The sequence below is a fragment of the Penicillium manginii genome, assembly GCF_028828005.1.
Source record: "Penicillium manginii strain IBT 31320 chromosome Unknown utg000002l:1.0-5564898.0:1.0-5567710.0, whole genome shotgun sequence".
Lineage (NCBI taxonomy): Eukaryota > Fungi > Ascomycota > Eurotiomycetes > Eurotiales > Aspergillaceae > Penicillium > Penicillium manginii.
In genome coordinates, this window is record NW_026643103.1 from 4723937 (window position 1) to 4737331 (window position 13395).

At 45.5% G+C, this 13395-nt stretch overlaps 2 protein-coding genes across 2 annotated transcripts; both read left to right on the forward strand.

Annotated features, from left to right (window-relative positions):
- Window positions 1-4562: 4562 nt before the first annotated feature.
- Window positions 4563-5699, forward strand: N7533_003065 (uncharacterized protein; the record flags this gene model as incomplete). The annotated part of the gene is made up of 1 exon (XM_057099715.1): window positions 4563-5699. The coding sequence occupies one exon, from the start codon at window positions 4563-4565 to the stop codon at window positions 5697-5699; it is 1137 nt and encodes a 378-aa protein (XP_056964851.1).
- A 2283-nt stretch (window positions 5700-7982) lies between these two features.
- N7533_003066 (uncharacterized protein) lies at window positions 7983-10719 on the forward strand (the record flags this gene model as incomplete). The annotated part of the gene is made up of 5 exons (XM_057099716.1): window positions 7983-8114; window positions 8195-9259; window positions 9317-9328; window positions 9374-10105; window positions 10174-10719. The coding sequence occupies 5 exons, from the start codon at window positions 7983-7985 to the stop codon at window positions 10717-10719; spliced, it is 2487 nt and encodes an 828-aa protein (XP_056964852.1).
- Between the last annotated feature and the right edge of the window lie 2676 nt (window positions 10720-13395).

The following is a 13395-nucleotide window of genomic DNA, read 5'->3' on the forward strand; positions in this document are numbered from 1 at the left end:
AATACAGTCTTCATATGCCAAAAATGAAAATTATAAAGAGCGTCTAATTGTAATGTCTAGAGTCTCGGTGAGCTATAGGGGTCTTCCATTCCGTTTAGGTATACAAGAAGCGAAGCGATTTCAACATCTGGCGCTTCTTATCTAGCCACCACAGTATGTTAGATCCCTCAAAGTGACTAGAAGGTCACATTTTCTACTAAGAGGGTTTGGAGCAGCTAAGAGAGATCAGCTTTCGGAATCCGATGTAATAAAGTAGAACGACCTTTTGGACCTTGAAAATTGATATTTTAGTATTGTTCAGGGTTTTTTCATTTGACCAAAGTATAAGATAATAACGTGAACTTAGTCTCGGGTAGGACATATGGACGCCCTGATCTTCCCCCCCTGGAATGATACTAGTGTTGCTTATAAACCGGGGCTATCTGTATACAACGAGTGTAGCCATATCACTAAGCCATTTAGCTTTTCTAAAGTGGGTCCAATAACATTGAAGATATAACTTCAAATATACCAGTAAGCAAAAATAACTAGCTTGTTGAAGTCTGATGCCGGTATCTAGAAATGAGACCAAGGAGAAAAGTTCAACCCAGTAACCTCTAGGGCTCGGAAACGTAAGTGAGGGGGTTGACGGTATGGTGTTCGAAATACTATGGTAAGTAATAATCTCCATGATCTAGGATATGGTCGAGATGGATGTGTATGGATCGGCCCCTTCCCGCTCTTTATCAATTTGTTTGCAGTCGTGTATGAATTTCTAGACGCTAGAGTGGGCAAAGTGTGTTGCTTGTAAGAGAGAACCTCCAGGGCTGTCTTTGGCGGGATAAAAACAGCATACTACTAGTATCACCAACCGGAAGAAGACTCGGAAAGACTCGACCAGGTTGGATAAATACTCCAGGGTTCTCTAGAACAAGCAATAATCTTCTGTGCCTATAAGATATGCCTGCCGCCGCTAAGCGAGTCATTTCCAGGACTTAGCCTCGTTTTTTAGCCTCTTTTCGTTGCAACAGTCTATGTTAGTAGTACTTTTATTTATACTAAGCCCCGCCCTTTTCTCGAATGTCTTCCAAAGTTACGAATCATTCAAGTTCTTGTTAAGTTTCCTTTAAAACAAACAAGACAACGCAAATAAATGTACCTAGGTAGCCAATAGATTGTGCCTCATATGAGGCTCTGCTTACATAGATGACAGCGGCTAAACCCTTGGACTATACATGGAACAGAGCAATTGTGGATTTCAGTTTCAAGAAGGGGTACGGGTAGATGCATGCCCAACTGAACAAGTGGACTCGGAGCGGAGCCCAGAGAGTGAAGGAAATACCTAGGTGTATCCCAACAAAAAGAATATCTCAGTGGAAAAACCACTACGTCTGGGAAACTAAATTGCCCAAAGAGGGGTAAAAGTTGCTACGCCATGGCTGGCAGTCACGCTTGTCCTCACGGAGCCGAACGCAGGGGCATATTGATATTTTACTGGAAGCTCCCAGCGCATGCCATGCGGGGCAGGTGAACTAGTAAGCGAGTGGTCGAGAAAGGGGCCGGCGCTTCCATCATGGCAATAAAAGAGACAAGAGGCCTGCGTGGTCCGTCAGTCCGTTGTACTTTTTAGAGGAGTTTTTTTTTCAATTCTCGCCCAACAACTCCAGTTGAACCCAAGCCTTTCGTCAAACCAGATCTCGGTCTTTCTGCCATCATCCAACATGACATACACCCCCGGGCAAGATGCCCTAGACATTAAGAGTGAGCCCACGATCGCAACCCAGCTTCCGAGACAAACTAGTCCAGAAGGGATCCTTTTACCTCCGCAGCCAACTGTTGAGAATGAATCCGCATCCGGAGAACTGGTAAATATCGACTTGGAATCGGACGGCTCTTAGACAACGACATGGACTGAGATCGACTCACCGAAAAGGCAGACCAGGGCTAAAAGTTCATCAGATGGGAGATCAAAACAAACATCTGACCAGGCAAAACTTGGCGCATCGCGTTCTCACGCGCATCGCACGAAAACGCAAGCACCCATTAAGGCAACACGCCAGAGGCAGCAGATACCGCAAAGGTTACGACAAAGGTATTTCATAACTAGCCCACCTAGTAGAAGATTCTACCAGGGGCGTCGAAAATTTTCAAATGCGAGAGAAGAGATAGAAGCTAGGGATAATCGTATCATAGCCAAAATCCGAGCCGAAATTTTGGATGAACTTCGCGCTGAAGAGAAACTTGAGTCATGGGATAAATCCGACCAAATGTCCAATGGAAAAAGGAGTGCCGCGGACTGTCAAGGGAAGGGAATGAGGAAACTGCCGAACAGGACCTTAACTTTGACGAGGAATATAGCCAGTGGGCCCTAGCACGATTTGGCCGTGACAGAGAGCAGTTGCATGGCTTTATAAAAGGCCATCAAGATCAAGAGAGAGTCGAATTGGAAGAGAAAGTGGACTCGGACTTGAAGGGGGAAGACGAACATAGGGGGGAAGTTTCGAATCAAGGCCAACAGCCAAAAATCATTTCTCCAAGGCAGCAGCCGGAAGGAAAAGCGATTGAGATCCCTGGACAGGTTCAAGTTCCTCAAGCGAAGCAGGAGCCTCAACCAGACAATGAAGTTTGGACTAGAGTGAGCTTGTCGCTTGATTCAATCAATTTCCACCTCTTAATATTTATATAACTACAGACCCATACGAAGTATGTTGCTACAGAGACACTTAGCGCTTACAAACTTCCTTGGAAGTGGGATGAGGTATTGAAATCCCCAGTTTTCACTTTAATTACCTGGGTATTATCTCTACACTGGAGCTGTCCCCAGCCTTTTATCATTATAGAGCCCCATGGAATTGATTTTTAGGCCGGACGATCTGGCATGGTCACCGGTTTGTTCTCTCACACTCTCCGCATGTCGCAGACTTCCCACTACGCTCACTAGTCATCATACGGAAGCTTACCGTTTTCTCCGTTAAGGTAGCTCGGGTAGGCAGTAATCTTTCTCTGTTTTCAAGGCTGCTGTCTCCAATAACGGCTTTTATTCGCCCGCAGCTTTGCACAAGAATGGTTCTTCCAATAAGCTGACATGTTTTTCTAAGGATTGTGATTGTTTTTCGTGGATATCGAGTCTGGAACATGGGAACAGAACTCACACGGTGCACAAATCCCGAGTTACTTTGGCAGCCATCATGCAGCACAATTTGTCACCAGCCCTTCTCCCGCTACCGTAGTTGAATATCGATTCGAGTATAGATGCAAGCCTACAGCATACCATCTCAAAATTCGTCAGTTTTTCGCGTGGGAAGGAAGTTTACGACGAGGAACCGCCAACCTGGATCCACTACCGATAGAATGACGCGTGACAATCGAAAATCGCGAAGTATGTATCTCGAGGCACGGAAGAAGACGTCATCGTGGCTCCCAGTACCTTTTGGGGATGGTCCATAGAAATATAGTGGTTGGTTGGTTGGTTGGTTGATGTCAATTTACCCTGACCCCTTGCATCGAAGGCGATATGTATGTGCGTCCCGAAACTGGTGCGACAATCTATACTCTTCGATTGACTTTTCCGTCAATGCGCCAAGACACACCTAGTCTATATTGGGAGTTGTCCCGGAGTCCTTCTGTACCCTTAGCGTGTATTGATTCGTAAGTAAAATACATCAGAATTTCAGACATGGCTTTGATTTTAAATTAAATTTATCTGACACCTTCCCATCCCCGCCAGAACGCGTCCATGAAAAAGCACTTAATAATAGAGCGATCGAATGGCTAAGGATCCTAGTCATGCATGCAAATGCAAAGCTGCAATGCATGACTATCTTCGCCAATTTGCCAAACTTCACCGCTACATCTACGTAACAAAAACTCAATGGAAGAAGATGCAAGAAGCTTAAAAAACTGATTGATATAGAGAGCCTGAGAAAGAACTCTTTTTTTCTACTTACATGCCTATAAATATCACGGTGACTTCCCGACAAACCGACATTATTCAACAACCCAGAAAGGTCTACAACATTGACCTCTCTGGCTTTTCCAATAATCAGACAAACACAACCTCATTTGAATCCATCTGGTTGAGACTACGTAATTGTATCTTCGAAAGTGGAAATATTTGTTCCGATCAAATTGCAGTAAGTGACAGTGAACAAATCCGACTTATTAGATGCTAAACCCTCATCATATAGGCCTTACCATCTCTTACAATGGAGTTGGAAGCTTTGACCAATTTGCATGCCGCAAAAGACGATGGAATATTCGTCAGTAGCTTAGTAGACTTCTTTTCACATCTCGGGGGCATAAAAGCCTCTAGCCGTCTACCTTTCGATCTACCGCTACCTACTATCAGTCAAGATATCGTCGGGCTCGAGCTCATATCACGCCATCCAAGCTTCCCTCCCAGCATTGCTACAGAAGGACCCATAGCTAGCTTTTCTAGCTACATAGACTGGGCTGTTTCAACAGTCGACCTAGCTACTACTATGCAACCGGTACGTCCACAAGGCAACTTACCGCCGGACTCATATACTAGTTGTATACCTCAAAACCCGATGACTTCTGCTCAATCACAGTTTCTTTTCAATATGGGAACTCAACAGCTAGATCCCCTTACGCCAAGGGAGTTGTGTCAAATGGCTTCGAAATGTATGCTATTCGCTTTCAGCTTTAGCAAAGGCGTCAAGGGCGACAATATAGTGCGCTCCAAGGCCGATCGTCCGCCGATAGATGCAGCAACCATCGCTACGAGTCCTGAGTTCTTATTCGGTGTCGTTATGATTGGGTCTCTTTGGTATCATTATTCCAGCCGTTCTTCGGCCGTGCTAGTGACAGACCACTGGTGTTCATGGTTTAATGATCGTATGGTTGGTGCTAGGTCACCACCAATCCCGACTGGTCCTTGGCTCGGTTCATCAAAATCACGTTTCATCGCCGAGAGCGAAATAGATATCCTTGCAACTACCTGGAGTTTAGCGAGCCGACTTGTTGGCGGTCTCCAACTGACAGGATACCACCCTAGCTTTGCCGAGTTCTATTCGATGATGGCCTTCCGATCTGGTCTCTCTCTTGTCGCTTGCGATGGCTTCGTCGCTACTGATGTGATTGTTGTGCTCCAGATATCGGCCCAGCTAGCGACTTTGGGGTATGATAGTGTGACTGGTGACCCACGTGGAGCAGCCCTTTTCCTTGATCCTAAGCTAGGCAGAAGTTGGGCAATGCGCTTTTTGGCAGCGGCTCGTTGGTATACCCAATGCTTTCCCACCGCCTGTGGACTGGCTACCATACCAAGTGGCCTATATGCATACGCATCTCATCGGCATGGGCCAGGATACTGGAAGTATGTCCGCCCGCGACTCATTCAGAGAAGAGGTCAAATTTCTAGCTTTCAGCTGCCTCTATGCACCTCTAGCTTTTGGTATGATGGCGCACTTGAAGGGTCCCAGCCCCCATCGCTTCAAACATGCGATCACCATCATCAACGAAGTATCTCCGAATCGCCTTTGATCGATCTGATCAACTCCATCCATTCGGCAATAAACTATGAGAAATATGATGATTGGCGATGCGAAGTTGATCGATCCGTCGCCAGCGTAAACTGTTGGCTACAAGAATTAGGAGATCATGGGGACGGCGATGTTATGCTTCGAGCGACAGCTGCAGCAGCCCCCGCCTTCCTTGATTTGATATCTGGAACCCTCGCTGCTCTACTGGAGCATGATTGATTGATAGCCTAAGCTGTATGCCACAGAGGTGGGAGCAGGCTGCCAGACAGGAGTTCACGGCTGCAGTCCCCATTGAGGGTGAGCGAGAGGCGAATAGGACATTGGAGATGTTTCGTAAAGCAGATACCTTACCTGAAGTGGTTGAGGAGGCTCTTGGCCTCATATATTGCTAAAAATGATTTCCGCACTCTTCGATGCGAAAAGGCGTTACATATTGAGGTGCTCTGGATATTTAAAGGTTATTTGCTGCGACAGTGAATATTTTGTATGCGACTGATGGGCAGGGCGAAACATCACAAAACCACAACGATTAATGGCCAAACTAGAGAGGACGCGAAAGGCTGGTATTTAGATTTCTGTTACAAGGACTTGAAATAAATCATCAACAATACCCACACTGCATGCCATGCATACACGAAGGATGAATCCTCCTGGGAACCTCTTGAATAGACGGACGCCGGAGATAAGCCAGATTAGGTGAAACGCAGATACTCCAGAAATGCCAATGTGTGGCCTGGCCCTGAAGACCTAGACAAGACCTCAGAGATTGGCTACAGCCATTTTTTTTAAGGCTCGAAGTTTACGTCGTGAATTGCTGTTGTGTTCTGGGACGATTCGTGCTGCAATATGGATGTAAGGTACTGTAGTAATCAGAACCTAAGTGGACACTTCTTATGTAAACTTCTGCACTACAGATCTTCAACATCAATACCCGCGTTTTTGAAATGACCTCGTGCGCTCTGCGTCTTTGTTCCAACCTTGTCCACACACCAATCAAGGAAGTAATCAAATCCTTGATCTGGATTTTCGGCGTAAGACTGCCAATTGCGTCGAATGAAGGCTTTTAGCTCCGCAAAGAACTCTTCGATTGGGTTCAAGTCGGGGGAGTATGGAGGCAAATAGATTAATTTGACTCCCTTATTAATGCACAGTTGCTCGATTCTCTCGGAACGATGGAAGGATGCATTGTCCATGACAAGAACAGACTTAGGCTCGGGGTATTTTCCACAGTGGTGGAGGAGTTCTTTAATGAAATCTTCAAAGAATGAACCGTCTGTCGCTCCTTGGAAAATACGAGAAAGTAGAACCCCATCTTGTGTATATGCAGGGAGAATCTGATACCGCTGATCGCGATGGAATTTGGACACTTGCACGGGTGTTGTACCAAGGGGAGACCAGCCGGTTCTTCTGATTCCTATCCTTTTATCACACCCAGATTCATCCACGTAGACGAGATGGTATGAGCTAAATTCTGAGATGAGATGACAGTAATCATCACGTAAGTCTGGATTACGCTCCCTCGCTTTATGTCGAGCTGTCTTCTTGGACCACCCTTTGCGATGCAGGGCATCGCTGATAGTAGACTTTGGTATAGATACTCCGAATTCATCAAGAAAGAAGAGCTCCATCTCATGAAGGTATAAATCTGGCTTTTCGAGTAGATAGTCGCACAGGGATTCCAGCATAATCGGAGTGATGCTTCGTGGCCGTCCAAGTTGCATAGGAGGGGCTTTGACACTACCGAATAGTCGCAGGTTAGACCGGATCCTGATAATGGCGCGCTTGCTGCAGCCTGCAGCTTTCGCCATCTGCGAGGTAGTTAGTTCATTACTGGCGATCATATCATGAATCAACACGAGAGTAGACTTGGCTAGGTTGGGAGCCATGATTCGTTGCACCGCCAGTGGAAGTGCCAACCAAGAAACCCCGGACGTGTGAAGGAAAGTACGTGGGGCACCGAGGTGGCAGCTTCTAGGCCTGACAGGTAATTAACATGTTTCCCGCTATTTTTATAGTCCGGTAATTTACAGTACGTCTACAAAACCATTCAAAACCAATGAGGCTCAACTAGCTTCTGCCAGAAGTAGTTTAGCCCTTCTTGGCATTAGGGTTCCGGAAACAAAGAGAGAGTGTAGGTGGTGACACCACTTCTCGGAAATACTGTACTGGCTGGGACGCTTCAGAAGCCAATTTAGCCTCACATGAAAGATCTGCGACGTTCATATGTTTCCCTTATTTTGCAGTCGGATCCTCAAAGGCTTACCCTGGTCGTGGCCTTTTGAAGACCTACTATCATCAAGAGACTACGCAAAAACAAGAGCACGAGCAAGTTATACGAAAGACAGGCAGGTTCCCTAAGGATCACATTACTTCAGTTCCCCAGTTGTGGGCCGTGGTGTTAAGCTCTGGTGTGTTGACTACTCAGAACTTCTTGAATCTTCAAACAAATCTGACTCTCCCGCAGGACTATTGTTCACTTGCGCGCCCATTTCATTCGTTCAAATGACTAGTCAATCTCTGCACATTGTGGATCATGTGAATCCAAAGTATTCCCTCACGCCATCCATTATCCGTCTCACCGACCACCTACAGCGGGTATTCTTTATACCAATGCATGATTGTCGCACGTGGTTTGTAAGTCTGAATTCCAAATTTGCCTGGTTCTGGCCTGTCAGCTTTAATTACATGTGAAACTGATCATAGTGAATACGCAGAGCTTCATGGACAAAGTTAGACATATCTGCCTATCTGACATAAACCTCACAGATCTTGAGTGTCAAATTTTCACATTTTCTGGGCAGCCTGTATTATCAGAAGACTGGCAAAAGGTTTCCAACCGCCAATCATCAGTGATATTGCCCCTCAAGGTTCAGTTGGCTAAGCTAGAGAAGCCTCACGCTCCTCTATTGGCTCTAGAATACGACTCCGAGGGTGAACCAGAGAATAGAACTGATGAAGATGACCCAAAAAACTTTGCAAGTGGCGAACGGCGCATGGCCTTGGTCAAAAGAGTGCCGACATGGGCCAAGGAAAAAGAGGGGGTGAATCTGTCACCTGAAGTTCGAAGCAAGATGCCGGGCGGTTCAAATTTTGCGAATCGCCCATATAAACGACTATTGCCACCGAGCTCTGGAATAATTCAAAATGTTCAAGTCGATCCCCGGCCCAAGCAAGATGCGCAAGACATTTATTTCCAGCCGCCTACTATGGCTTCTCAGGACGATGACGAAGGCACGGCTACGTTCGACTCACGACATAACACACCACTTGGCTCTGGACCGAGCGGCAAAGAACAATTACAATCTAGCAATACACCTCCACGAACGCCAGCGATCAGTCCGAATGTCCCCCCTGTCTTTACCTGGGCTATTGGTGCGAGGGAGAAGCCGCATGAAAACCAGGCTGGCAGGCCTTTAGATAAAAGCATCTGGAACTCCTCGCGAACTGATATTGTACGATCGGAAGAAGAGTCCTTGAATTACGTGTGTAGCCACATGCACAAGCAACTCACTGGCTCTCCGAGCTTGTACACGGGCATCTCTTCTCGTTCTCTGATGGATGTGGAACTGTTGATGAAGAAGACATTCTCCCCGAGTATAGCCGACTTGTCCGAACAAAATCTGAAATACTCTCCAGAAGCCCAGATTCTATCTCCCTGGAAGAAAGAACTCGCCAATATTTCTAACACACTAGTCAGGCTTATGGAGTTTTTCATGCCAACCGCCTACCAATGCGATGTTGGGGCAAAATACTTGGGTGGAGTTTCAGAGCTATTGATGGTATATTATCGACTTCAAAGCTTTGCATATTTTTTAATCTAGCTAATTCATCATTAGTGTATCAACGAAGTATGTGAAATGAGACAGATTCATAGCACAGATCATGAAAAACAGGGCAATTATCAAGTTGTCGATATATCGAACTCCGCCGAAGAAGATTTGCGGGGTTCAAATGACTTGAGTTCTATTGATAACCCAATTTCAACTTGCATAAAATGCCAAGAGGAGACAAGGTACTTCACACGACGCGGGGCCATAGACCACCTTGTTAAGGAGCATTTTCGTGGCGGCGTGGCTCTCGAGCCGACCACTAACTGGGTCATGGACCCGCAAAGGAGAGCCGACCTGCAAGTCCGCCAAGCTGGTCAACGAATTATGCAAGCGCTTGAGCAAAGTTGCTCGTCCTTGAATGCAAGGATATCAGAGATTCGGTACGGGGTTGCAGATAATGGGGAATTCAATCGTGATATGTATCCGATACCCAAATCTCTGGTCAGCGCATTCGAAAATTTGCTGTTGATGTTAGCTTGTTCTGCGAAGTCAGCCCGCGATGCACGACTGGAAGCCCAAATCAATAATGGATATGACCCTTCAGAGACACATCTTCACGTGAAGGGTCTTCAACGACAAATTGATTATGGCAATCAAGCAGAAATTGCATTAGAAAATGCCAAAATGGAGATCATACGCATGACCATCACTGATGATTCCTCGGCAATTGGTACTTATCAGGCTGCAAGTCCGGAGTTTATCCTCGCAACAATATTGGATGATCTACGCACTCGAGATACCATGAATACTGAGGTCTCTCTAACTCAGATATATCAGCAGTATCTATTGCATATAGTAAATATTGCTTTGCACTTATACTATGGAGCGACGATCATGATTTAGCTGACAACTTCAATTCTTAGGAGTCTAAGGTTAGCCAAAATCCCAGTCATCGCCTTTTGTCGGACATAAGGCTCGCTACACAAGAGCTGGGTATCATAAAAAGCTTCGCCGCAAAGCAACGGCTTCTTGGTGCCAACCTCAAAGGTCTTTTTTCGCCTTCCTCTTTCCGGGTCACAACTACATCGCGTCAAGCATCTTTCAAATTTGAAACAGATAAGATGGACAAGATCATTGAACGTCACTACAATACTACGGTAGATTTGGATCGGCTCCTCGAAAAGGCCGACTCACTAGCTAAGCAGACACAAAGTGCCGTTGCGGTTCGTCAAGAGGATCATGGGAAAGCCATTCTCGTATTCACCGTGGTGACAGTTATCTTCCTTCCCCTTTCGTTTGTAACCAGCTATCTCGGGATGAATACTGTAGACATTCGCGATATGGAAAGCTCGCAAGCTTTGTTTTGGGAAGTATCTTTGCCACTCACCGTCGGAATCATTGTGATCTCGCTGCTGATTGGGCTTAAGGGGTATGAAATTAAAGAATTCTTCCAATCTCGTGAATGGTGAAATTTTGAATTCCCGATATGGTGTTTTTTTTGGAAATATGAAACCCGCAAGCTTGTTGGCCGCGAGACTAATCTTCGCTTGGAAGTCTAAGCAGCATCTACTAGGTAGCAAAATGTTATCTATATGTAAACAAGCTACGCCGCCGAATCGTGCGATTTCCACCTAGTATAACTTTGCATATGAGCCTTGAATACAGAGGATTTCTCTGATTTGATTCATGCAAATATTCTGGCACTTAAATACATAGACCTCTCTATGCTCTAGGCTTCCTCGGAAATAGCATTGGTGGTCATTTTCCAAAATAAAGATAAATCTGGCCAAGATGCGGCTCAAACATCAGCCCCTCATAAAACTCACAGTATATCGGATATCTATACTCACGCAGCGTAAGCTGTGATACAACCTTGCAGGACAACGTGGCACCACTCGCTTCCTAATACCCCGCCGGTCGGGCCTCTCTGTTGAGGTACCACTTTCCTCGCTTTGATCGTTTATGATTCCTTCAGTCCAAATATATTTTCTCTTGAGAACAACGAAGAGAGAAGCCTCGGGGGATTTTTTCAGAGCCCAAGACTGCTTACTTCCAAGGTTAATTCACCTAATCTCGGTGGGTGTGGGCGTGGCTACAACACTGTCGCAGCAACAAAGTGCCTCTCCTTATGCCTTCATTCCATTCTCCTCGATAAGCACGCACGATGTTCAACCTTTTGAGGAAAATGAAACTCGGCTCTATTATTGGTAAGCTTTTTCTAATACCGGTCTGGGGATTCTACTGATAAAGAAATCATGAAACTGAAGAGAGGGTTCAGCCACGAAATATAGGATACAATCATATCATGATGCTATTACTAGCTGCAGCAACTGCATTGTACTGTAAGATCCTGTGCCCAGATAGAACTTGAAGTTCTTTTTTTAGTTGAGTCTGCAGACTCATCAAGATGATGATGTTATAGCGACACTACTCGCGGGTTGTGTTAACTCGACAACAAAAAACTTACATCTTCTATCTTTGCAATATGATAATACCAAGCTTGCAGCAAAAGAGGATTCCTCCATTTCAAAAAGAACTATTGCTTACACAATCAGCAACTCATCTTCGGCAGGAGGTGTAGGAGCCTTCGAAGTACGTGCGGGGTATATGGGGCTTTGTGTGTTACGAGAAACAAACCTGCAATTTTGTTCCACAGAGGCCAGTAACCTGATTGACCTGATACGAAAACAAACTTCCCTGTATACCGAAGCCTCAAAAACACAAGGAAAAATCGATCTGCTCGATTTAGTTTATATCGCCAATCACTTCAAAAAGAAAATTATCTTTGACGGGTTAATGTGAGAAGAACATATATCTAGGTACTATCTCGAGGTTTTTCGAGAAGGCTTGCTAATGTATCTGCCGACCAGTTTCATTTCCATCGCTTTCTTATTCCTCGCCCTTTTCGTTTTGACGCTCTTTCCTCATTGGCACAAGGAGATGGACCCGGAGGGTGAAGAAGTGGAAATAAAGGCATTTCCCAGTCGGAAATTAACACATAGCTCCCTGACATTGTCCACTTTTGGGTTATTCTTTGGCTTTACAGCTACCTTTTGGCAACAAATAGGTACCAGTGCTGCTGCTTCAATGGCAGAGACCCTATATAACGGACAGATAACAGCTCATGTTGGGACCACAGCAATGGTCATCGGGTGGGTAGGCGTGGGTCTGTCTTCCCTGGCTGTACTTGGGCTTACAACCATGGTCTTAAGTCTGTCGCTAATTAGAAGGCTGACGGATGAAGAGGAAGGAGAGGAATAAATAGGTCGTATGCGTGTAGTGATTCAAAATGCAAGACGCTTCGTTGGCTTTGTTCGCACTCTGTATAATTTGTCCAAGATGGTGTCCAATGCATCTTCAAGTTTTTGTCTATTTCAAGTTGTACAGCCGTTCCCGTCCCAAGATCTTCATGCCAGCGTCAGCGGCTGGGAGCATACCTAAGACTCCGAGTCGGAAGTCTCTAATTATGACATGGGGACTATCAGATCTGATTTCCGACAAGTGCCAGTGGTCGCCCGATGGCAAGCGAATTATTTTTTATAGGAACGATTCAATCGGATCCCCAGGCCTCGTAACTGTGCATTTTGCACCTTTTGAGAGATCACCCAATACTTCGTCAGATTTCACATCGAAAAGACCTCATTCGATGCAACCTCAAATCATCGCTAATTATGATTCGATCAAGATTTGATTTATGCAAGGCACAGGCCTGAAGAGATGTTTCACTACGGCTTGCCCCACGTTAGGAAATCTTGGCTCGTTATTTCCGACTCCGAGAATTCGCTTACGGTCGAATCTACCCCAATCGGCCATTTACCCGAAGATCATCATGTTGTAACAGCTTGACACAGCCATACAAAACCAAGATTTTAGGAATTGCTCCATCCCAATGTCTCTATCAGATGAGATAATAAGTCTTGGCTCTTGGCACTTGCAAAATCTCCGAAACATTCCCACTTTTTCGGCCTGAGATGCTAGGGTGGGCAAAGCGTGTTGCTTGTTAGAGCAGAATCCTGCCTTTTGCAGAATGGAGATTAACTGTCACCAACCGAAAAAAGAAAAGATCGATCATGTCGGATAAAGATTTTCTAGAACGAGCAATAATCTTCTGTATAAGATATGCTTGGTGCCGCCCAGCGAGCCTT